Source organism: Phalacrocorax carbo, chromosome 10 (genome assembly GCF_963921805.1).
Source record: "Phalacrocorax carbo chromosome 10, bPhaCar2.1, whole genome shotgun sequence".
Lineage (NCBI taxonomy): Eukaryota > Metazoa > Chordata > Aves > Suliformes > Phalacrocoracidae > Phalacrocorax > Phalacrocorax carbo.
This window is the reverse complement of record NC_087522.1, coordinates 1,185,820-1,209,016: the sequence shown is the minus strand read 5'-3', so window position 1 is coordinate 1,209,016 and position 23,197 is coordinate 1,185,820. Positions and strand designations below refer to the sequence as shown.

The 23,197-nt window shown below is 59.1% G+C and overlaps 1 protein-coding gene across 1 annotated transcript in view; it reads left to right on the top strand.

The window, feature by feature from the left end:
* Positions 1 to 3,527: 3,527 nt before the first annotated feature.
* The window catches only part of CACNG3 (calcium voltage-gated channel auxiliary subunit gamma 3), a 32,581-nt gene continuing 12,911 nt past the window's right edge, over positions 3,528 to 23,197 (top strand). The window contains exon 1 of the mRNA XM_064461325.1: positions 3,528 to 3,934. Within this exon, the coding sequence (XP_064317395.1) occupies positions 3,724 to 3,934 (211 nt within the window). The 5' untranslated portion in view covers positions 3,528 to 3,723. The remainder of the gene's footprint in view (positions 3,935 to 23,197) is intronic.

Sequence of the window (23,197 nt, the reverse complement as noted above, 5' to 3'; positions counted from 1 at the left end):
TGATTTCCCTTGGGGAAGGGATTCCCTCGGCTTCCCTCCCACAGCCCGGGTTCGGGATCGGGGTGTCCCCAGCAGGGCTGCCGAGGTTGGGGAGCTGCTGAACCGCACACAGCACCCCGCACCCTCGGAGCCGGCACAGAGCCGCCGGGGAACCCTGTGGCACTGGCGTGACATTCGCTGTCCCCTGTCCTCTCCTGGACTTGTTTTTGTCTACCCAGGGTATCAGTACTGGGGAGAAAAAGCGGGTGCGATGGTGGGGCACGCCAGCGCGCGCGGCTGGTGCGTGCGGAAGCAGCAGCGTGGGCAAAGCGCGGTGGGCTTCAGCTGCTGTAAGGGCATTCGCCTGGCTCTCCTGGGAGGCCACCTGCTAGCCCACGCGTGGCCTCTCCTGCGCTCCCTTTGCGCCTTCCCGGGGTGAAAAGGCTTAATACGGATGGATTTCTGTTTCTCTCCCCTGCTATATTTATTGCTACTAAACTGTCGGAAGTCCAGCGGGGAGCTGCAGAGCTGGGAGGCGACCGCCCAGGCTCGCAGCGAGTGAGCCAGCTCGTGCCGCGGGCGCGCGGGCTGGTGGCACCTATGGCATTGCTCACTCGTGCCGCAGCTAGAACCCCCCTGAACTCGGCGGCGCATCGCGTAAGGACACACCAGCCCCACCACTGGAGTCCTGTTAGAGCCAGCAGACTGCAACCAGCGTTTCCAAAGCATGTGCAGATATAAATAATCCCCTCGTAGGAGTGGGGAAGGATGAACACATGTGCCAAAGGCGCTGGAGTCCTCATCCCCTTGCAGCCCCCAGGAGCAGGGAAATGAAGTGAAGACTAGGCAAGGCTGGAGCTTGGCATCTCGCTGCATTGCTAATGACCTAAACTCGCCTTGTATCAGAGCCTCTCTTCGTTCAAGGGAAAAACTTAATCCGGCTAGGGATTATTTCTGACTACTTACTTTCTGTCACTTTGCCAATTTAAATGCAGCAGCGCTTTCATCGCTGGATTTGGAAGGACAAAGCCTAACAGATCTCAGTTTAGGAAGTTTTTGCCTGCAAGGACAGCTTTATTTTTTGCACAAGTTGTGCAATCTTTGCAGCATGAGCTGGGTTCTGATATTTGTTCCCACTTTGCCGAACTCAGAAGCGTCCAGATCTGTGAGCGGGTAGATGATGATGGGTAAGGCAGTGGAGAGCAAGGGGTGGCGGGGTGGGAGCTGGAGGAGCCGAGGCTGCACAGGGCCCCCCGCCGGGCCGTGGCCACCGGAGCGTGCTGCCCTCCAGAGCCTGAGCTGCAGAGCGGGATGGCAAGGTCCCCAATTTCTTGTTGGCTGCAAACCTTAGCGAACCCCCTGCGTGTCCCCTGGGGTGGCTGCTCTGAGCAGAGCTCCGGGCTCGCTCCTGGGATGGGCTATTCCACGCAACAAGTGGTAAGAGGGGTGCCGGGCTTGGTGAGGGGTGCCCTGCCACCAACCCCTACAAGGCCCAACCTGATCCGACATGGACTTTGATTCTGTTTGAGCTTGCTTTGTTAAAAGCCTAGGAAACGGTACATGTGCACTCTGCACCCACCTACACACACTATGTTAAAATAACACAATTAAGGCTGCAAAATCCCCCACTCGGAATGCAATTTGCAGCCCCTTCGCCGTAGGTGTGAGATATCTTTGCTGCTGCCTCCTCCCCGGGACGCCTGCGTCTGCGCAGGATGGGGGCCGGGCAGGGTGCTGGTGTCAGGCGCTGCCCCACGCGCTGCAGGAGCTGGGTGACAGGCGGTGGGAGCGGTGGGGGCGGCAGGACGAGGGGGTGTAACGCCAAGGCTGAGGCAGCTGTCCCGGAGAAGCGCCTTTCCCCGCGCCATCTTCGTGGTACCCACCAGATCACACAGGAGCAGCGTCCCGGTGCAGCCAGGCGTGGGGCTCGTCTCGGCGTCCAGCCTGCGACGCCAAGGTGTGACCTGGGACTGTCGTGTGCCACTGCCAAACGTCGGTCACCGAAACTGGGTACCTACCACCCCTCCTCAAAAAATACACAGCAAAAAGCCCTGTGATTCAGTTTGGGTGGGTGCTTCTGACCGCAGTCCCTGAGTCGCCATCCTCACCCTCATGAGAGCGCGCTGCCAGCCCCCAGCCCACTGAGCACGGCAGCTCTGCGGGTGGAAACGCTGGAGAAGCAGCGACTGGGGCTGTGGGCCCGGGAGACCCCGGGGAGACCTGCCTCGGCCTCCAGCCCGAGCTCTGAGCAGAGGCGGAGAACGCGGGAAAGGGCCCGTAACGGAGCAGGGGACTAAAGCAGGGTGACCCACAGCGGCGATGCCGCTACGGCGGGCGGCAGGGTGCTGGGGAAGAAACACAGCGCCGTTGCAATCCCCGTGCCCTGCCTGCTGAGAAGGTGATTTAAGGTTGAGGAGGCTAATTTTCACACTTCTTAATTTCTCAGTACCTAGGTTTTCAGTAATCTTCATAATTTTCTGTTTGCATTTTGGGAGTAAATAACTAGTATTTACACGTGAGCGCATACAGATGAGAACTGTGGAAGCGCACGCTGTCGGGTAAATCATATGCTTTCCTGTCTCACCCGTAGCCCTTAAAAGACTATTAATTTAAGAGGGGGGTATAATATAGGGCTTATTTGAAAGGTCGCATGGGTCATAAGCTCATCCAACCGGCTGCAAAAATGTTTGAGCGAGATGTGGAGACGGCAGAGAGGTGCAGAGAGAGTGAGGGTTTTAACTGGTGACAAACAATTAAGGAGCGTGACGTGGAAACCACCCCAAGGTACCGCGGCTCCTTGCTGGCACCTGCGCTGGTTTTGGCCCATCCCGGCGCTTGGCCGGGGGATGGAAACTGGTCTCCCGGGGGCAGGCAGTGCCCGTGGGCCGTGCACGGGTGGGCTCCGTGTCAGCGTGGGCCGGTGCTGGGGCATCCCCCAGAGCCGCTGCTGCCGGACCACCCCCCCCCCGCGGGGGTCTGCGGGACCCGGGGGCTGTGTGTGCCCCCTGTCCCTGGCAGCCGGCCGGTGCCCGGCACCCGGTACCGGGACAGCAGCTCCGGGGCTGCGGGCGGGGGTCTGCCCGGCACCCCCGGGGCGGTACCGGCACCCCGGGGTGGGCTCCCCCCGCGCCGTCCCGGTCCCCCGGGGCGGTCCCCCGGTGCCGATCCCCGCCCCGGGTCAGTCCCCGCCCGCTCCCGGCACCCCGGGGTGGGGTCCCGGCGTGTGCCCCCCGCCCCCCCCATCCCCGGGACGGTCCCCATCCCCAGCGGCTCCCCCTCCGCCGGCCGGGCGGGGGGCGGTTTCCCAGCGGCCCCCCCACCCCACCCCGCGGCCCGCCCTCCGCTGCCCCCCGCCCCCGCCGCCCCCCGCCGATGCCTTGGCCGGGCGGCGCGGGGGAGGCGCCGGGAGAGGCGCCGCGCTCCCGCCGCGGGCGCACGGCGGAGCCGCTCCGCTCCGCACCCCGCTCCGCACCCCGCTCCGCACCCCGCTCCGCACCCCGCACCGCACCCCGCTCCGCACCGCACCCCGCACCCCGCCCCGCGCCTCCCCGCCCCGCCCCGCCCCGCCCCGCCGCTCGGGCCATGCCGGCCGGGCGCCCGGGGGCTCGGCGGCCCCACGCAGCCCCGCCGCGGGGGCCCGGCTCGCCGCGGGCCGCGGGGGCATGAGGCGCCGAGCGCGGAGCGCGGCGGCGGGCGGCGGCGCCGGCCCTTCCCCTGCGAGCCGCCGCCGTAGGATGAAGCAGCATGAGGATGTGTGACAGAGGCGTCCAGATGCTCATCACCACGGTGGGAGCCTTCGCAGCCTTCAGCCTCATGACCATCGCCGTGGGCACCGACTACTGGCTCTACTCGCGCGGCGTGTGCAGGACTAAGTCCACGAGCGACAACGACACGAGCCGCAAGAACGAGGAGGTGATGACCCACTCGGGGCTCTGGAGGACGTGCTGCCTGGAAGGTACCGACCGCCCCGCCGGGGCGCCCCCCACCCCCCCAGCACCCCCCCCTCCGGGCCCCGCGGGGGGCCCTGCCCAAAAGTTCGGGGGCACCCCGGGCCCCCCCCCCCCCCCCCAGCGCAGAGCCGGGCCCCCGGCGAGCGGAGCGTCCCCCCCGGGTGGGCAGCTGGCCGGCCCCGCCGCCCCACCCGGCCCTTGGCGTGGGGAAACTTCGCGGGTGGCTCCTCCACGCAGGACGCGGGGCCCGGGGGGGTGCCGAGGTCCCCCCGCGCCCGGGGAGCGGCGCCGGCCGTGGGCAGCCGCGCCGTGCGTCCGTGTGCCTGCCGTGGGGAGACGGGGAGCTTCAGGCGGGGGCCCCAGGTCCCTCTGCCGGCCCCGGGGGCTGCTTTGGTGGGAATCGCTCAGCGAGCAAAGCCCCGCAGGCTCTGCCCCTCTGCGAGGCTCCGCAGGCACCGTGTCCCTGCCACGGGGAACGCCATCGATCGCACCCGGCGTTTTTATAGCCGACCCCCGCCGCCAGTGTCCCCTGAACAACCGAGCGGGGCAAGGGGCGGCTGCTGCTGCTGCCCCATCGCGCCTTGACCCCCGCCGTTCCTGGGGGACTGCGCCCCACAGCCTGCCACGGCCGCCCCACGGCCGGGCTGCTCCGTCACGGCCGCCCCACGGCCGGGCTGCTCCGTCACGGCCGCCCCACGGCCGGGCTCCCGCCTGCCCGGCCTCACCGCTTCGCCCCGTTGCTTCCCTCCTGCAGCAGCGCCCGGCTGGAGGGGCCACGGCAGCTGCTGCCCTCCTGCAGCGCGGGCCACGCTTTGGGGGCGGTTTTGACCCAAAGCCACTGGTTGAGATGTGTATGAGCAACAGCAGGCTGTGCTTAAACAGGAGCTCGAACGGAGCCAGGTGCTGGTACCTGCGCAGCAAAAGGCGGCGGATGGAATCCCACTGGGCTGTAACTTTTAAAATTAGCGGCGGCAGTTGGTGTCCTGTGTACTCGGGGGGACCTGCCCCGCTGCCCTGCAGGGCCCCGGGGGCCTCAGGCTCCCCCTAGCCCGGGAGCGACACCTCCGACGGTGGGGGCAAGCGTGCCGTGGTGGCCGAGCTGCTCCCTCCGCGGAGGAAAGTTCTCGGTGAGTCACGGCCACAGATGCAGAAATACCCTGTCTGTTCCCAGTGCTCGGTCCTGAACCCGGTGAAGTCAGTTGGAGCTTTCTTATTGATTCAAGGAGGGTTTGGATCAGGCTCTAATTCCATAATAAATAATTTGAGATAATCTGTCTCCCTTCTTGGGCTGAGGGAGCCGAGGAGGCAGCAGCCAGGGCTGTGAAAGATGGGATCACTGGAGGCATGAGTAATTTCCAAAATTCTTGGTTTTGCTGGCTGTATTTTTTTTTCAGCGAGTGTTTTATGTTTCTCTCACTGCAATAAATCACTGCTTTGGAAGGAGCCGGTGAGGCCCCGGTCTCCTGGGCACAGCACACTCAGGAAAGGGCTTAGCAGTGCCACGCCAGAGCTCAGAGCTGAATCACAGTCCATCACTCTGAGCCCGGGCGCAGGGTTGGGAGCAGGGGGGCATGTGCTCACCGTGGGGCTCATCACTCCCCGCTGCGCGTTCTCCCCCCGGGCCGGCGCTCCGACGGCTGCCGGAGCGGGAGCAGGGCAGCTCTGCACGGCGCTGCGCTGGCGCTGCTCGGCCGTGCCCGTGGCACAGTCAAGGCCTCGCGCTGGGCGCAGGCTCTGCCACCCCTTGCGTGTGCGTCAGGGCGCGGGTGGGCTGCGGGGGCGCACGGCACCGAGTCGTCGGCCGGGCGGGGAGGGTCCCAGCCAGCGCAGGGGTGAGCATGTGGGGCTGTGGTGGTGCTGGGGGGACGTGGTGGTGCTGCTTATCACCCTCCTGAATTTTGCTGGAGAAACGAGCTGGTGTCTCACAGGCTGTTAACTGATGCGGTGCTGGGAAGGGAAAACTTCCCCCGGCCGAGCCGTGCAGAGCTCGCGCCTGTTCCCCCGTGGAGGAAGGACAGTGCCGCAGCGGGGGCTGAGTCCATCTGGAGCTGAGCATGGGTGCTGAGCATGGGTGCCGCAGCCACTCTCTCCCCCAGCACGCCCTGCGCCGGGGCAGCGCTGGGTGCTGAGGCCCTGCACCCAGTACTTCTACGTGCAGCAGGTCCTGTCTGGTTCCTGCTGCACCTCTGGTTTCTGTGCACTGATTGTACCTGGCTTGAAAAACAGACAAAGGTTGCACTTTATCATCCCGTGCTGGGAATGAGCGTGGTCAGTCGAAAGGGCGAGATCCCCAGGCAGAGGATGCTTTCAGCGCTGAGCAGTGCTCTCTGCCCGTCGGGAAGCGCCTCGGCCGTGAACTTTCCGCCGCTAACGGGAGTTTAATGTGTGTCACAACGGAGGAATTAAGTGGCGAGCTCCGGTCGCTCGCCTGGCGGAGTGTCCGTGGCAGATTATTGAAATGACCGACGTGAGCGCTGGGTGCACGCTCCGTCGCAGATGCTCTTTCAATCCGTGTCAGTCACACACGCGCAGCGCCTGCGTGGGAGTCGCCCGCACCACGTGAGCGTCAAAAGCCCATAGGCGAGAGCGGATAAATCTTGAATGAAGCCGCCGCAGACCTATGTAGAGACACCCACGCTGGAAAACACAAATTAGCGGTTGACTCAATATCTGGAGCCCAGGCAGGCATTCCCAGACTGCTGTGCTAGGATAGCCTCCGTTTTAAATTGCAGCGTTGGGGTTCTGCTTATCACTTTTACAATATGCAAATACTTAGTAGGTGTCTTCTCGTACTTCCCGCTCGAGCGTGGCCAGCGTTTGCCCGTGTGCATCCCCCGTGGCTGTTTATCGGCAGTTGTTTTCCTCTGTGACTGCCTGGTTAATATAAAAGGTAGGGAAAGGCACGGCACTTCAGGGAGAAAGCTGAAGTTGAGAAATAGCTGCTCAGGCTTGTGCTGGTTTTAGGCAAGAAAAAGAACTTTTGTTTTCATCAAACTTAATTAAATTTGGCGTTGTTAAATGCAGGGGGCCCCCTTGTCCAGCCTGTTGTGGGGTGTAGGTTGGGACTGGCTCCGTGGCACCATGTGGAGCTGAAACAGGCAGAAGTAGCAGGAAAATTTGGCCAAGGCTGCTTGAAATACCATATTTTAAGGCAATGTGGTATTTTTCCTTTCCTCTTTCTTTCCCTCATCAGAATAAAGTGCTCTGTCCTTTCTGGAGGACCACGAGCGTCGCTCCGCCTGCCTCCCTCCCGGAGGATGCACGGCGTCCTGCCGTCCCTCTGGGGCGTCCTCGGCTGGGGCGGGACGTGGAGGGGGTTGCAGCGGACATCGGGGGGTTTGCAGAGGACGCGGCTGCCTGCGGCTGCGTGAGGATGCGGGGACCCAGAGCTGTTTCTCAGCTGAGCTGTCCCGCTCGGACCTGCCCCGGCCCCCCGCCTCCAGTGTCCCCCCAGGAGCACCAGCGCAGCCTTCCCCAGGCCCGTAACTCCTCCCTGCCAAGCCTGGAGAGCTTTGCTTGGTTTTGGTCTTTTCTGGGGGATCCTGTCCAGACTAAATCCTGATATTCTGAGTACTGTCAGCTGACCCCTGCAGCCCGCAGGACCCTGCCGAGCCTTCTCTGCACCCAACCTGCAGCTCCTGCTTGGCTGCTGGTGCGTTTTAGATAGGTGGTCGCTCCCGGAGGCTTCGGCTGAGGGTGAATCCGCCGTGTCCCTAGGCCAGCGGTTGCACTGGGAAAACAAATTAACCCCTCAAACTTCCTTTGAACATAAGAAATCCTCTCTGCCTCTTTTACCCACGATTATTTCATGTTTTCTTTAATACTTTCAGTAAAGATGTTGTTACAGCTCAACTTTATTCTGGTAACAGGCGATCCCATGTAGGAATATCCCATCCGATGACAAAGTACAGTCTCTGCAATCTGCCTCCCAGTCCCTGTAATAAGGCGCTGTCGATTCTGCATAATACTGGTCTTTTACTTTTTCAGGTGAACTAAATCAAATACCCTGTGGAACACTAAATGTATTATGTCATTGATTCCCTTTATTTATCAAATTTGTAACTGAATCAAGAAAAATTTATGAAGTTCGAGAAATCCATTATTCCGTGGGGCTGTTTGACGTCTGTCCCATCCCCTGGTTCCTCCCTGCCCACCTCAGCCTCCCCACAGGCGATGCAGGGGACACAGCTCCTACCACCGCCCATCGCTCCTGGTACGGTCTGATTAAACATTAAACCGGCTTTTCCTGTCTTCTAGAAATTCAACAGAATGCCAAGATTTATTAAAATCCATTTTAGATCTTCCAAAAACTTCTCAGCCTGTTCTCTGAACGCTCTCGGGAGAAAGCGCTCTGGTCCTACCAATTTCATGTTTACACTTAATAGCTGCCGTTCAGCATCCTCCCCAACTCCTGGCGGAACACAAGCCTATTTGTCTCCAAGTAGAGAACAGAAGTATCTGATGAATAAATAACCGTGTGTCACTTCTGCTTCATGACTGACAGTTGCACTGTCATGATCTGGTGGTGATTCACATCGGCGGTAAAGCTTCTTTCTTCTAACGTGACTAAAGAATTCCTCCTTGTTTTTGCTTAAACCTTTTGGTTGCAGATTTATTTTAACTGATCCCATTAGCTTCTCTTACCAGCCATGCGTCTGTCCTAACTGCCACTTCCAATATCCAAAGCCCCGAGTTCTGATTTTTTAATTGCAGTTTTCAGTTCCCCCTCCAGCGGGCCTGACCAGAAGCGTGGGGCGCAGGGACGCGCTCTGCCCTTGCTCCTGAGTATCAGCCGTGCTGCTGCAGTTACGCTTTTTCCCTCAGTTGGGTTTGTCCGTGGTGCTTTTGGCTCTGCTGAGCCGCTTCGCGCCGCAGGCGGTAAATTGGGCTGGAAGCAGCTGCCCCTGGACAGCCACCAGCTCTTCCCCTGCCTTCAGCTCCTCTCGGTCCTTCTCAGTGAGGCCAAGCAGAGAATTTCCCCAAGGTGACAGCAATATTGTTTCTGTTAGAAAGTTATTATCTTTAATTTTTAAAAGCGCCAAGCAAATGTCCCTGAGATTGCAATCATCCATGATAGAGCACTTTTTCTCGCTACTCATTATAGGTAGGTATTTAAGGAGCTGCTCATCCTGTTCCTCTGTCTGGCTGGTGTCTGTAATAGATTCTCATCAACAACCCGTCTTGCGACCGAACGCTTCGCCACGGCGCTCGTGGTCCAGCTCCGCGGTGCTGCCAGCGGCGCCGGCGCCGGTGACGGTGTCTCTGCAGCTCCCCGTGCGCAGCCACGCTGACCTCCCCCGCGGGCGGCTGCTCCAGCCCACCGAGCCGGCAGCCCCAGCACGGCCCCCCGTGCCGCCGCACGCGGCTCTGCCCCGGGGATGCTCCTGGGCCCCGGCGCCGCAGCGAGGAGAGCCCTGGGGTGATGGTGTGTGCGTGGGGGTCCATCAGCACGGGCTGGGGGCGATGGAGGGGGAGACAGGGCAGGTCTGTAACAGCGTGGGAGGTTGGGGAGGTGGACGGAGAGTGGTTATTTGCTCCTCATTATATGAGAGCTGGGAGGCATCAAGTTAACTTGTGTGATGGAAAGTAGGTGATGGAGACATCTAAGATGTTGTGGGTGGAGGTGAAGAGGGACCAGTTTGAGACTGTCCGATGCAGGTCTGACAACCCGTCCCCTCCACCCCCAGAAAGCCTTCCCACCAGGACAGCATCGAGGAGGGGCAGGCCACGTGCCGGGCACTGGGGTCGGTTTTATCACCCGTGTCAAACAGGACTGAACAAATGCCTCGAGCACGGGGCTCTGCGAGGTGCCCCGTACGATGCCCCGGGCATAACCTCTGACTCAGGAAATCCCTGAACCTTGGCTTGGTGGAGGTTGCATTGAATAAGCATTAGTTACTCTCCTCTGATAGAGATGGAAATTAGGCTAACCGGACCCTGGGTCTGCTCCAGACCCACGCTCGTGTGGCATGTGGCCCGATGCCAAGAGCCATAAAAATCTTTCTGCTCGGAGAGGGGCCGCAGGCCCGTGCCAGCCGGGGCTGCGCCTCCAGGCAGCCGTGCCTTCGGCTCTCGCCGCTGCTCGGAAGGCATCCGGAGAGGAGCCGTGCTTCAGCGCGCGGCCACCGGCTCTGCTGTGAGAAACTGTCGCTTTCAACGGCAGGTGCAGAATTTACCCTCCTGGGCCGCTGCAGCATTTATCTGGACAAAAATCCTGTCTTCCGGGGTGGTGTGGAGAGCTGGTTCCCACATTGCCTGTGAGCAGCACGTGATGAGTAAAATGTATGCTGTGAACAGCTCAGAAACAGGCGTTTTATTGCTGCATAGGCGTGGTGCAGAGTCTGTCATCTCAAGAGCTGTTACTGTTTAATAGAGGTGGAAGTCTGAATTTGAATGAGGCTCAAGTGGGGTTTTTTTCCCCGTGCAAGGTCACTATCTCCATTACGGCTGTGAATAATTAGGGATGGCTAATGAAGGCTGCAAGCCGTGGCACTGGGGCTGGCGGCTGGGAGCGTAGCCGTGGTTTGGGGGAGGGTGCCCCACGGATTGATGCTGGATCCTCCTCTCCCCGGTCCCGGGGGAGGTGGGGTGCTGGCGCGGGCTGGCCGGGAGGTGCCGGTGGGTGGTGTTTGCCGAGAGCAGCCAGGGAGCGTGGAGAGATGCTTGGCTCTGCTGCCAAGAGTTACGTGGCCTTTGGTAAATCACTTGCCTTCTCTCTGCGTGAGTTTTGCCTTTTGTAATGTGAGGCCGGGTGGATTCATTAGCGTTCGTCTCTTATACAGCTCCCGGGAAGGCACGCAGCACCGTTATCGCTGGTCTGTAGGGTAAAGACCCTCCCCTGCCCCCCGGCACAGCCCCCCTGGACCACGCGGTGCTCTTTGGCTCTGTGGTTCAGGGCGATGCTCCAGGCGTGGGGACCTGTGATGCTCTTCAGTTGCCCCTGCTGTTTGGGATGAGGTGAGGTGAGATGGCATTAAACTTGCTCAGTGCTTCTCACGTCTCAGTGGCTACTTTTCACATGGATTTCACCATGGATTTTTAATGAACACAATGTGCACATCATAAATAGACATTAATATCCTTTTTCAGGAAAAGTAAAATTGCTCTTGAAATTATATAACCCATAAGTATAGGGGGGCTGCTCAGCCGCTGCCCGAGGGGTCCCGCTTGGCGGGGGGGGCTAATCCCTGGCTCACTGTGGTGCTGAGCATCTCCGGCTGACGCATGGTCGTGCGCTGGCAGGATGCAGATGCTACGTATCCACTGTCGTTAACGCACATCAGCGCTGGTGGGTGCTGGGGGTGAGTTAGGCAAAGACAACCGAGGGGAAGGTGCCCACCCCGTTCACCGAGTCACCTGAAGCACCCGCGGGGAGACGGGGAGCAAGCGGGGAAGCGCAGCGGGGCGTGAGCAGGGCTGCGCGCTCGGCCAGGGTTTTCTCCACGTGCCTGCGATGCTGGAGGAAGCGGGGAGGGCTCCTGCCCGCCCGCTGCCCTGCTCCCCCGGCGGCAAGGGCTGCAACCGTGCTGCAACAGCTAAAACTCCCTGCAGCTTTTTAAATGACACTGGGGAGCAGATTCCTTGGAGCTGGTGTTTGACTGCATTTTGGGTTAGTGCTTCGTGTGGAGAAGGTGGTTTCACACCCCTTCCAAGCGGTTCACGGGTGGGTTTGCTTCGGCTGACACTTCAGGCTCAGCACCAGAGGTTTTCTGTAGCTTTCCTCTGGGGTGAGGCAGCCTGGGAATGCATCCGTTGCCTCTCGCTCTGTGCAGTCCCACCGCTCGGGCTGTAATGAGCCGTGGCTCGCTCGGGGGGACGGCAGCAGCGGGCATCTCGAGATACGTCTTTGATTAAGAAGACACCTGCTGCGATAAAGAATGACAGTGCCGGGGTGACAACTGGTGTCTTCTCCCTCGGCTTGTGCGTGCTGACAGCGCTGCGGCGGCTCCGGGGAGGAGAGGTTCCGCAGCCTGTGCCGAGGAGGAGCAGCGGGCTGCATCGCCGCGCGGCAGAGCCGTTACACCGCCGTGCCATGGGCCAGTGGGCCAGCCCCGGGGACCCGGGGATGCTTTCTGACATTTTCTTGTTTTACATTTGTGTTATCTTTTAACCATCTACTTGCAGCTGGTATTTAACAGTATCTTCCAAATGAAGAGTTCAGGGCAGGGCGTGCTTCATGCTTTAAACCATCCCACGTCCTTTGGAGTGATTCTATCGGAGGCAGGAGCGCGGCGACTGCTCACGGTCACTCTCTGGGCTGGAGGCGCGCTGCGTGATGAGCAGCACACCTCTGCCTGGCCACGAGCTTTCCCAGGTAAAGCTGCTGAGTGATGGCTTCGCTTGCCTGGTCCGGTCCCTCGCTTGTCCGAGGCTGGGAGGATGCAGAGCAGCTGGCACAAACAACGGTCTGCTCGCTCTGTGGTCTCCTGAGAAACACGAGGACAAAGTGGGATTTCTGCATTCGGGTTAGCTCGTGCCCCACAACCAGAGGGGAGCCTTTGGCGGGACCAGAAAACCTCCCTTAGCAGCTCTGCCTCTGGGCCAGCGCTGGCAAAAGGGCCAGATTGTGATTGAGTTGCTCTTATGGCGACCTGATGGTTTGCATTTGTTTGACATTGTGGGTAATCAGGCTCCCCAGGCGGGTTTCCCGTCCTCACCGCGCTCCGTGGCAGGCAGCCTTAGCAGCAGGGCTGCTTTGCCATCGTTTAACCACCGCCTCGGTTCCAAGGGTTTACAAGGATGTTAACACTAAAAATGCCGTGGTCCGTTCCTCCATCCCATCTTTCCCCGTTGCTTTGGCCGTGCTCTTGCTGCTGCCCTCCCTGCACGGGGGCCGCTGCCACCCTGCAGCCGCTTGTCAAAGGAGAAGGGGTGGAAAGGTCCGCTCACAACAGGATTTTTCTCCCTTTTGAAACATGTGGTGGGATACCTGGGCTTCACTCGTCTCCTTAACCACTACAAAAATCACTTGCATGCTGGGTGAGTGACTGCATTTGACAGCCTTGAAAATATCAGGGTTTTTCATAGTCATCACGAGGAGAGGCAGGAGAAATGATTGTGGCTGCTGGACGGGTGATACTGCATGATGATTTTCTCAGACATTGCCTGTTTCTTATCTCCTGACACCACAATCTGTAGGCAAACCTGGTGCTGTCGGGCTGCAGAGGATGGCTTAGCCATTCCCACGTCAGGTTGTTAGGAGCTGTGTTGTTGTATCCTACAGAGACAAAGAGAGTCATAAAGAAACGCTAAGGCGGGCAGGGGAAGGCAGAGGGCAGGCGTGGGAGCAGGAGCAGCACCTCGCTGCCATCCCACCGCCTCACCGGGGGCTTCGGGCTCTTGCTTTTTGCCACGCGGTTCGCACTGAAGGAGGAGCATTGGGCTGGGACGGGAGCCCCGGGGTGGGCGCGGGGAGCGGAGGGGGGTGTGTGACCCCCCGCCCCCCCGGCCTGCCCGGGGGCCGCTGGGAGCCCGCGGGGGCGTTGGCATTCGCAATACACCCCGTGGGACTCGGGCGGTGGAAAGCGGGGACAAAATGCAGTATTTGGGGGTTGACGTTTGTGCCTCTCGAACGCTCGCATTTCCCATTTCGCTGGTGATTTGGTGATTGTCCCCTAATTGTACCGTTACTCTCGGTTTGTGCCTGGAATCACAAGGGGAAGGGAAAGCAACCCCCAAAGAGGCTACCAACAACACCTTTTAAAGAATTCCTGAATTAACTTCTTAAAATCAGTGTTGGCTTATGCTGCTGGCACCTTCGTCGAGCTGCCCATGCCCAGAAGACCTACTACCCCTGGCCCCAGGGATGGCAGCACCCTGGAGAGGCCGGGCTCCCCCCTACAAGGGAGCAGAAACCCCTTGGGACAGGCTCGCTGTGCTCGGCTGGGGGTTAAAGACCAACTTACAATTATTTTTTGCAACCGTCAGAGTGCTTTGATGCATTGGCATCATCAATTGCATCACACCACATCTTCGCACGAGCAATGGCAAGGGGCTGCAAGGGTCACCGGCTGCCTTGCCTCTGGGCTGCCTCCTGCCTGACCCCGACCCCGGGGCTGCTTGTGTGGCGGGGAAAGGTCACCGTCGCTGTGTGAGACAAGCTGCGATCTCGCCTCGACTTTCGCTGCCGCCCTGAGCCTGCAGCAGCTCCGGCTTTGCCTTAAGAGCCAGCCGAGGCAGTCGTTGCTGCCAGGCTGCGCAGCATCCTTGCCAAATCCTCCATTTGCCTTAACAGCCTCGCTCAGCCGAGCAAACCTTATCGCGGCGCAGCAGCTGTGCCGCGCGGCTTCACCGCCGAGCAGCCGGCGACGCTGCCGCAGAGCGGGCTGGGGGGGACGGGGACCCCGTGGGGCAGCGGAGCGGGGTCCCCTCCGGATGGGGACCTGCCACTCCCCCCCGCCAGCCCAGGGTGCGGCAGCAAGCCGGCAGGCTGCCGACGGGTGTCTGGAAGCCTCTCGCAGCCCCGAGGCTCCTTCTCTCCGCGCCAGGAGAATCTCTTGTCATTCCTCAGCACGCTTCAGCCAAGGATGAAAGTGTTTTCTATACATTAGTCTTTGGCCTTCCCTCCTACGTGAAAAGCTGGAGAAGGACAGGAGCGATTACGCCTCTCATAGGAAGGAGGAAAGCTGCAGTGTGAGGCCTCGTAGCTGGGGGAGATGCAGGGAATGGGTCTTCTGCTTCTGCCACTGAGCCATCGAAGCGTGCTCCGGCGAGGGCGCAGGGGTGGCAGCGAGACCAGGGGGAGGGATGGTTTTAAATAACATCTACCCTGCATATTGCCCCAGCCTGCCCCGATTCCCACTGCTGCTGCGGGAAGGAGGAGGAGGGCAGGTCCCCGCTCCCGGGCAGGGGCCACCACCTCGTCCCTTTGGGGCAAAAGCACCCCCCTGGCTGAGCTTCTGTGCATCCCTATAGACATCTGCCGTATGGCTTTGCTGTTTGTCCTAGCTCGCTGGCGGCTGAAGTGACAGACAGACGTGTCAGCGCCTCCGCCCCTGAGCCGCGCTCCCGCAGCGCAGCCCGTCTGCAGGCAGCGAGCGCTGGGCCCCGGGAAGGAGCGCTGCGGGTGGCGTGCTGCGGGGCGCGGGGGCGCGGGGCCGCTGCAGCGGCGCGGCCCCCTCTGCCCATTCAGACACGCGGTGGCCGCGTCTGTCGCGGGCGTTCGGTGTGCGTGAGCTGGTCTCCATCGCCTGCGGTTCAGAATGAGCGCAGCGTGTGTACAGCCGCAGCATCTCGGTGGGTACGTCGGGCGTCGTGTCTGTGCCGCCCACCGGAGGATCTCCCAGGCAGCCTTAAAGCAAGCCCTTTTCAGGATATACAAGTCCAGTCACTCGTTTAGAAATTATTTGCATTGTCAATTTGGACAGATCTTCCCCCCCCCCCCAGGATGAGGAAAAGTCTTCCAGAAAACAGGAGAAGCAGAACATCCCGTTGGCATCCAGAAGCTTTGCTCCTCGGGGTCCAGGACTCGTCGTAGCTAGCCCTGCTCGCAGCGCAGGCTCTGGCAGCGCTTTCGGCCGGCTGGGCGGCAGCGCCGTCACCTCCCGCGCACAGCCTATTTCCAGGGCTGTGCTGAGGGCTGTGAAATCCCAGGATCCGCACAGCTCCAGCTGAGCACCCAAAATGAGCAGACGCCTGTGATCTGCATCGCTCCAGTCCTCCACTACCCATCTGTAAATTGGGGATAACGTCACCTGCCCCGGCTCAACGCGGGAGCCGGAGGAGGCTCTGAGGTGCTGCAGGAGCCGAGCGGGGAGCCTGCGGAGGGGGAATAGCTCCCTCTTGGCAGAAGGTGAGGTGAAGAGGCCCGGGGCTGCACGCTGAGCACCGAGGGCAGATAACAAACACGGCTCCAGCAAAAAGGTGGCAGTGATGATGCCCCGAGGGAGCTGGCAGGTGCAGGAGTGGGCAAGGGATGGGAAGCGATAGCGTAGCAAGTACTGTTAACCCAACATACACAGGGGCTGGCCCCAAGCCACACAGCCTGCCCCGTCCCCGCAGCCCTGCCCTGAGCACAGCTTCATCGTCTCCTGTAGCCAAAACTGTCGGTGCATCGTCAAGAGCCAGGCAGGTGTGAGCCGTGAGCGTTAACCAGGCTGGAGCTGCTGGGCTGCAGCTGGGGCAGACCCATTAAAAGGGCTGCCGCGGGGCACTGGTCTCCTCCCAGGGATGTGCAGTGTGGGCTGAGCAGTGCTGGGGGCAAAGCGACAGACCCTGGGCACTGAGCCTGAGCTGAAAACGGGGGAATGAGCCCGCGGGTGGCAGCCCCAGGTAAGCGTTGGGGGTGAGCAGGGGCCGGTGTCGGCAGAGCCGGGCAGCACAGGCAGGCTGTGCCGTGCAGCTGTAGCCGTGCGTGTCCTGGGAGGCTTCCTGCGAGCTTGGGGGAATCTTGTGCCTCTGGCAGGCTCGACCCCTCCAGCTCTCTGTGCTGTGCCGTGGGGCACAGCCCTGCTGTCCTTGAAGCCGATGGCAAAACATCACCTGGCTCCAACAGCAGCAGGATGGGCTCTTCTGCATGATTTAATGCAAAAGAGGAAGGAGATGGAAAGCATTGGCATGAGCTGTGAAGCTCTCTGCTTGCCCATCCATCTCAGGGTTTCTTATGTTTTTCTTCTCTCCCTCTTTCAAATCTCTCTTTGGCTGCTGCTGCCTTTTGGAAGGGCAGAGCCGCGTGGGAGCTGGGGTTGTTTTGAAGCCCTGGAGTTGTTCTAGCGAAATGTTTTGTGCCAGCTGTAGGAAGCTGGGGGAAGGTGAGGCTGGTTTATGACCAAGGTAATGGGCTGAGCGGCCTGGGGACCCGTGGGGTGGTTTGCCTGGGTCCAGCCCGTGTGAAAGCAGAGCAGGTTTGTAGCTGGCAGTGAGGTCCTGTTCCCTGCCCCGAGGTTCTCTGAAGGCAGAGCCTGCAGTGCTGGGGCTGCGGCGTGGGCAGGGGAAGCGAGAGCCTTGGAGGGGTCCCATGTGCTGCCGGTGGGCAGGAGAGCGTTTCAAGGGCCCAGGGAAGCTGGTTGCAATGTGTCGGGGTCTCTCGGTGCTGTGAAATCCCAAAGCAGATGGATGATGGGGAAGACGTGCCATCCGCCTGTAGCTGTCCTCACCACCGCCCCGGGCAGGGGCACGGCAGCGCTGAGGAGTTTCCAATGGCAAAGCCCCCCCGAAGGCAGCAGGGCAGAGCGAGAGTGTGCGATGGAAACGGCTCTGAATTTCTGGAAAGCTTACCAGGGCTTCATTCCTTGGAGGGGGAAGGCAAGGTTGGCATCTCTCACTCATTCACCAGCAAAGTCCTCTCCTAATGCTCAGTCCATGGGATAGTCCCTTCTTGTTCTCCCAAAAAAGCCAAGAGTGAAACTATGGTGCTACTCTTGAATATCGCTTTTCCCCATCTGGGGCGTTGGAAGCGGCTTCCCGGGGCTCTCTTCCCCTCCCGCAGATGGTGAGGAGGCGGCTCTGCCTCCCGGCAGGCAGCGAGCTAAATCCATCGGCGCTGGCTGCGCTGCGGTACCTGCGATAGCGAGCGGGGCTGCGCCGGACCCCGACCCTGGGCTGCGGTGAGCGGGGCGAGCCTGGGGGCAGCCGGGCGAGCCTGGGGGCAGCCGGGCGAGGGGAAGCGGGGAGCTGTGCCTGCGGGCTGCCAGCGCCCCCCGCTCCTGCACCAGCAGATGGGCAGCACGATGCCCACTGAATTCCCTGAAATAAACAGGCTTTGATGGATCGAGTCCCTTTTAGCGCGTCAGCTGAAAACTTCAAATATTTATATCGTTAGGGAGATGTGACAGAAGTATATCTATGTAAAAAATAAAAGGCAGGTGCTTGAGTGGCAGTCCTGTATTTGAAGTTCAGATACTTACCTTGAAATCAGTGCTATAAAAGAGGAAGAAAAAAAATAAATTTAATATCACTTTTGCAAAGGAAACAGCCTGCCGAGCCTCCTCCCAGGCTAAATGTGCTTTAAAGATTGACTGTGCGGCTGTAAAAACTATTGATGAACTGTAAACATGAAAAGATGATCCTGCTCGTGGCCTGTCAAAAGCATTAGGTTGGAAATGCTCTGTGCTCCGCTCCAGCATGACTCACAGAGTCCTCAGCAAATGTGTTTATTTGTAAAGATCCTTATTTCAGAAATAGTGACCTTTTTAATGCCTCGTGCAGCGAGCTCGGAAATTCAAAATTGCCTTTTGGCAACTTGCTAGTCTTGCTGAAGCTCTGACAGTGCTTTCCATGGCGATTTACATATTTTTAGCCTTGATATTCTGCACTGTGGGGCTCCTTTGGAAAATGATTTGCTTTTTGCAGCCCTCAATGCAATTCGGCATCTGCAGCGCTGGGCTGAGATCAGGCTGTGCAGAGGGCACGGAGGGACTCGCTCGCTCGCCTGTCGGGCTCTGCACAGCACACCTTCCGAGCCTTCTGCCTCTTTGAACCTCCCTGGTTTTATTAGCATCGTCCTTGAAAAATGGACTGTGGCATTAGTCACAGATTCGAGCAGCTGCCTCACCTTGAAATAGGGAATAAAACTTTGCAGCTGTTATTCCAGGCTGCCGTGCATCAAAGCACCAGGTTAGCTCCTTCGGTCACGTTCAGCGTCGCCTGCCGGGCTGCCCGGCCTCGGGGGCTGCGCTTGCCGGCACGAAGCCCCCGTCGCCAGCACTCCCGCGCTCTGCCCTGGTTGCACCAAAGCAAATCTGGTGACCGGCGACCTTGTCGCTCCGTGTGCGTGGCCCATCCCCTCGTCCCAGGTCCCCGCTTGTGCCATCAGATACCAGCAGCCGGAGCCGGGGAAGGGATGCAGCGCACGGCTCCTCTGCCGTGCCACAGAGCGTCTCCATCCCCACAGGCCTCGGGAACCTCCCGGCGAGGCATTAAGCATCGCTGTTAATTGCTCCGTCGGCTCCTTCAGCGTCTCTTCAAGCTCTGGGATGTGAATATGCTGAATATGAAATGTCGCAGTTGTAATAACAGTTATTTAACATTTCTCGGTCCTGTGACTAACGCTTCCGCCGTTTGCGTTTGGTAACGGGCGATAGCATTGCTCCTTTCTGTTGTTGTTCATCCTAATGCTTTGGGGAAAGATGTTTGGATGGGGTTTCTGTTTGTTTGCGTCCTTTATCAGTGCTCTGCAATTTCTGGTTGCTGATTTATATTCAGAGTTATGAATATCTCCTTTCCTTTTTTGTTGAGTGAGTTTTTATTTTTATAGCTGTTTACATATTAGCCAGGCAGTTTTTAAACCGATGCAAACTCCTGTCGTGGTTATGAGTTTGGGGGTAAAACACTCCTAAATCATTCTCAATTCACAGTCATGCTTTTATGCTTAAGTCCATTCTCCTAACTAATTTGGCTTATAATTGTTTTCTGCTCTGTGAATTGACCTTTCAAAGCACCCAGAATATATGCTAGTGCCTTGGACTTGCCTCTGTTTGCCCATAAGAAGCGTAATCAAGTCATGATTGCTTGGGCTTGAGTGGCAACTAGTTCTTAATTCTGTGATCCATTCCCCTTCAGCTGTCAACACAGAGTCTAAAATAGCATCCCCTGTGCTAGATGCCACGCTTCAGAGCTATGAAATGGTCATTTATAGGTTTTTAGAAATTCAGAGGACATCTTAATACTGGCAAAGTGAAACCTCCAGCTTCCCATCATAACGCAGCTTTCTCTCCTGCTTATACTAAGTAGGTGCTTAGGCAGCCTCTGGTATGATCTGGCCTCTGGCACAGCTCAGGGTTTGAAGCAGACACCAGGGCACCCCGTATCTATGGATCATCTCTGCTTAAACAAGTAATTCAGACAGAGGATCCCAGGTTTTTACACTCCTGTTTTCCCCACCTGGCCCCTTCTGGGCAGGTTTTATCATCGGTTTTCAGCGTTCTGGCCTTACAGGTCTCTGTAGGGCTCAGAAATGCCGCGTGGGTCAAACTCCAGCGACCGAGGGTTGTTCGGATCCTTCTGTTCACTAGCCCAGCGCGCGGCCGGGATCCGCCGGCAACTGCAGGGCTGCCTTTTGCTGTCTTGGCGGGTTTTGTTCTCACCACCTCGATGTTGTGCCGAGGAAGGGCTCGGTTGTTCCCTGGTTCCTCCTTCCTCTTTTCCGGCTGGTTTAATGCCTCCGCGTTGGGGACCGCTGCCGGGGAGCCCGTCGCGGCGGGAGCGGTGAGCTCCAGCCTTCTCGGGGCGCCTTCGGGAGCCGCTGCCCGGCGCAGCAGAAGCGCGGCTCTGTGAGTGCCCGCGGAAGGTTTGCCGACACCAGGCACCGCGCCGTGCTGGAGAGGCTGCGGAGGCTGGAGAAGGACCGTGCTCGTGGGAAACGGCGGTTGTTCCCCAGACTGCAGAGGTGCGATGCAGAAATGGAAGCTATAGACACCGTGGATGATGCTTTCTGGAGGAGCTGATCGGCAGCCTGGCAAGGGGAGCAGGTCTTGGCTTAGTCCTGCGTCCCACGTCCATGAGGTTCTTCAGTGACCAGAGCGGGCTGATGAGGTACAAAGGCTGCAGATGCAATGGAGCCAGGCTAGAGGTATGCCAGCAGTGAAGAAGACCAAAACACCATTATAGTGAAAGAGTAAAGGAGAGAGAAAGACATTATTTGATGCATGAAAGTTGTGTCCAAATAAGAGAAACAGAAAAGGGCATGAATTTTGACAAGTTAAATGAGGAGCCATTATAAGGCAGGCAGAAATGATAGTGAAGGACAGCTTGCTGAAGGCATAAAAAGCAATAATAGTCTTTCCTCTCCAACACGTCCCCAGCTGCCGTTGGGTGGGTGTCTGGCAGGCGGCTGCGGCTCAGGGTGGGGAGATGGGGGGAATTTCTTCCTGTGGTGGCAGTTGCCAGACCTCTCTGCGGGGCAGGGCTCTGCGGAGCTGGCAGGAAAAGTGAGGTTTGGGAAGGCCGTGGCGCGGGAGCGGATCCCCGCTGCTCTCCCCGGGGCGAGGCCGCAGCGTTTCACTGGGGGCGTCCTTGTGGACAAGGACAGAAGGATGCGCACAGGGAGGAAAACACTCCCCTGGGGAAACACGGAGAGATGCCCGCAGAGGGATTCTGGGTGCACCGGTTCTCAGCAGCGATGGGAAGGGGATTAACCCAAGCCCTCCTTCCCCGAAAGGGCACGGACCTGTGCGTACCAGGCTGCGGCACAGACCTTTCCCCAAGTCCTGTTAGTAAAAAGCTTTGTGATCCAGGAATCTCCCGGGGCTGAGCTGGCTGCCCCTGTTGCTGTTAGGCGAGGCTGGAAGGCAAACCAGACCCTCCCCAGAAGCTCATCAGTTAACCCAAGTGAATCTAAACTGCTCATCAAACAAGGAGAGCGGGATCCTGCCCCGACAGCGCGTCTGCGCAGAGGGACGTCCCGGCGCCTCGGGCACAGGGATGCCCGGCCGGGGCTCCCGCTCCTGCCCCATCTCTTAGCATCAATTTCTCTGAGTAGGCAAACAAACAAAAGATTATTATTTTTATTAATTGTTAGCGTTGTATTAGTTTAAACGGATAAATTCAATCAGTGAAGCTAATTAATTGCTAGCATATGGCTTATTTACGGTGATTCGGGCTGCTCCAGCGCTCCTTTTGCTATCATAGGAACGTCAATTACATTTTAAAATAAAAATCAATGTTTATTCACTGTTAAAGATAAAATATGCAATAACTTCCTTAGGCATGCCGATGCGCGCTCTCCTCCCCAGCCCAACCCGAGGGCTCCCGGCGTTGGCGGCCGGCTGCCCGTCGCCGTCAGCGTGCCACGGAGGGCACGGCAGTGCGTTGGGCCCCCTCAGCCCCCGCGCTCGCCGCAGCCCCCTGCACCCTCCTACCACCTCCCGGCCAGGGAAGCTCGGCGTCTTCCCGGGAGCCGGGTTTGCAGCGGGGCGTTTCCCTGCCGTGAGCTCCACCGATGTGGAAGGATGGAGGGAGGAAGGAAAGCCGGGGGAGCGCGGGGGGAGACCCTGGAAGGCAGCTCCAGTGCATTACCTGATTGCTTTTTATAATGAGAAAAACAAAGCTAAACCCTTGAAGCAGAGCGCTAGAAATTACCCATCATTTTCCAACTTTTTTCCCCTTCTATTATTCAGAATTGTTTTGCTTTTCTGAACTGCCTTGTGTAGGTTGCAACAACCCCACAGATTCCAGAACGGGAGATGATGAGTCACTGTCAAAATGTAGATTTTTTTTTCTTTATTTTTTTATTTTTTCCTTTTAGCAGTGCAAGTCTCTGTGACATGCGCCGATCGCCGGCACCTCGCAGGCTAAAACTGGCAGAAGCTCCGGGCCCACCCGTGGGTGCGAGTGCCTGGGCCGTGCCCACGGCCGCCCGGGCGCGTCCCCCGTGGGGACGCCCATCGCGGGCAGCGCGGAGCTGGGGGGTGCGCGGGGTGGGGGGCTCGGTTCTCGCGCTGCTGCGCGTGCGTTCAAACGCGGGTTTGCGCCGGCCTCGGCGTCCAGCCGGTACCGCAGAGCCCACCTCTGCCGCCTCCTCCCCATTGCGCTCGTTTCATTTGACTTAGGGTTTTTTCCACTGGGTTGTTTTTTTTTTTTTATAACGGGGGAAAAATCCTTCAGAAAAGGCATATCTGTGTAGGTGACTCTGCTCAGACACAAACCGCCACCGCAGAGAGGGGGAGAGAGTGTGAAGTGGTGATGGAGCCAGATTATGCCGGTACCCCAGTGGGAAGCTGGTGCGGGGCTGCTGGGGCGATGGGGATGTGCTAGGGCGGGATCTGCCCTGGGGAGGAGGATTCATCCCGCTGGCTGGCGGGGGGGAGCCCAGCACCCATCCCAGCAAGGAGAGAGCTGCTGGCTACAGAGTAAGATGGAGCAAGGGGCTTTTTTTAAACCAAGGCACAGGTTTTACCTTAATTCAGCAGCTCTGGCGGAGTTTAAGCAAACAGATGGATGTGTAAAGCGGTGCGGCCTGTGGGCTGAGGAGTCACGACACCGATTTGGTGGTGAGGACTGGTGTTTGCCTGACGCCCCGAGGTCTCCCCGGCTTTGGGAGGAGAGCAGACCCCTTCCCAAGGTGGCTGCGTTGGGCAGCATCCTTGGCTCGAGCAGCTCTCCCAGCTGGGTCGCTCTGAGCCGTGGGTCTGGGGTGCCCGTAGCCGTCCCACCCGCCTTCCCTGCTGCTTTTCTAAGCTGCTTCTGTTGTCTTTGAAACTGGGCTGTACAGTTGGAATCGTTCCTATATACAGGAACTGGCTGTACAGTTCCCTGGCGCTGGCCGGGACCCAGCAGCCCTTCCCGGGGCCCCGGGACAGCTGGTGCCGAGCGGGAGCTGCTCGGTGCCGGCG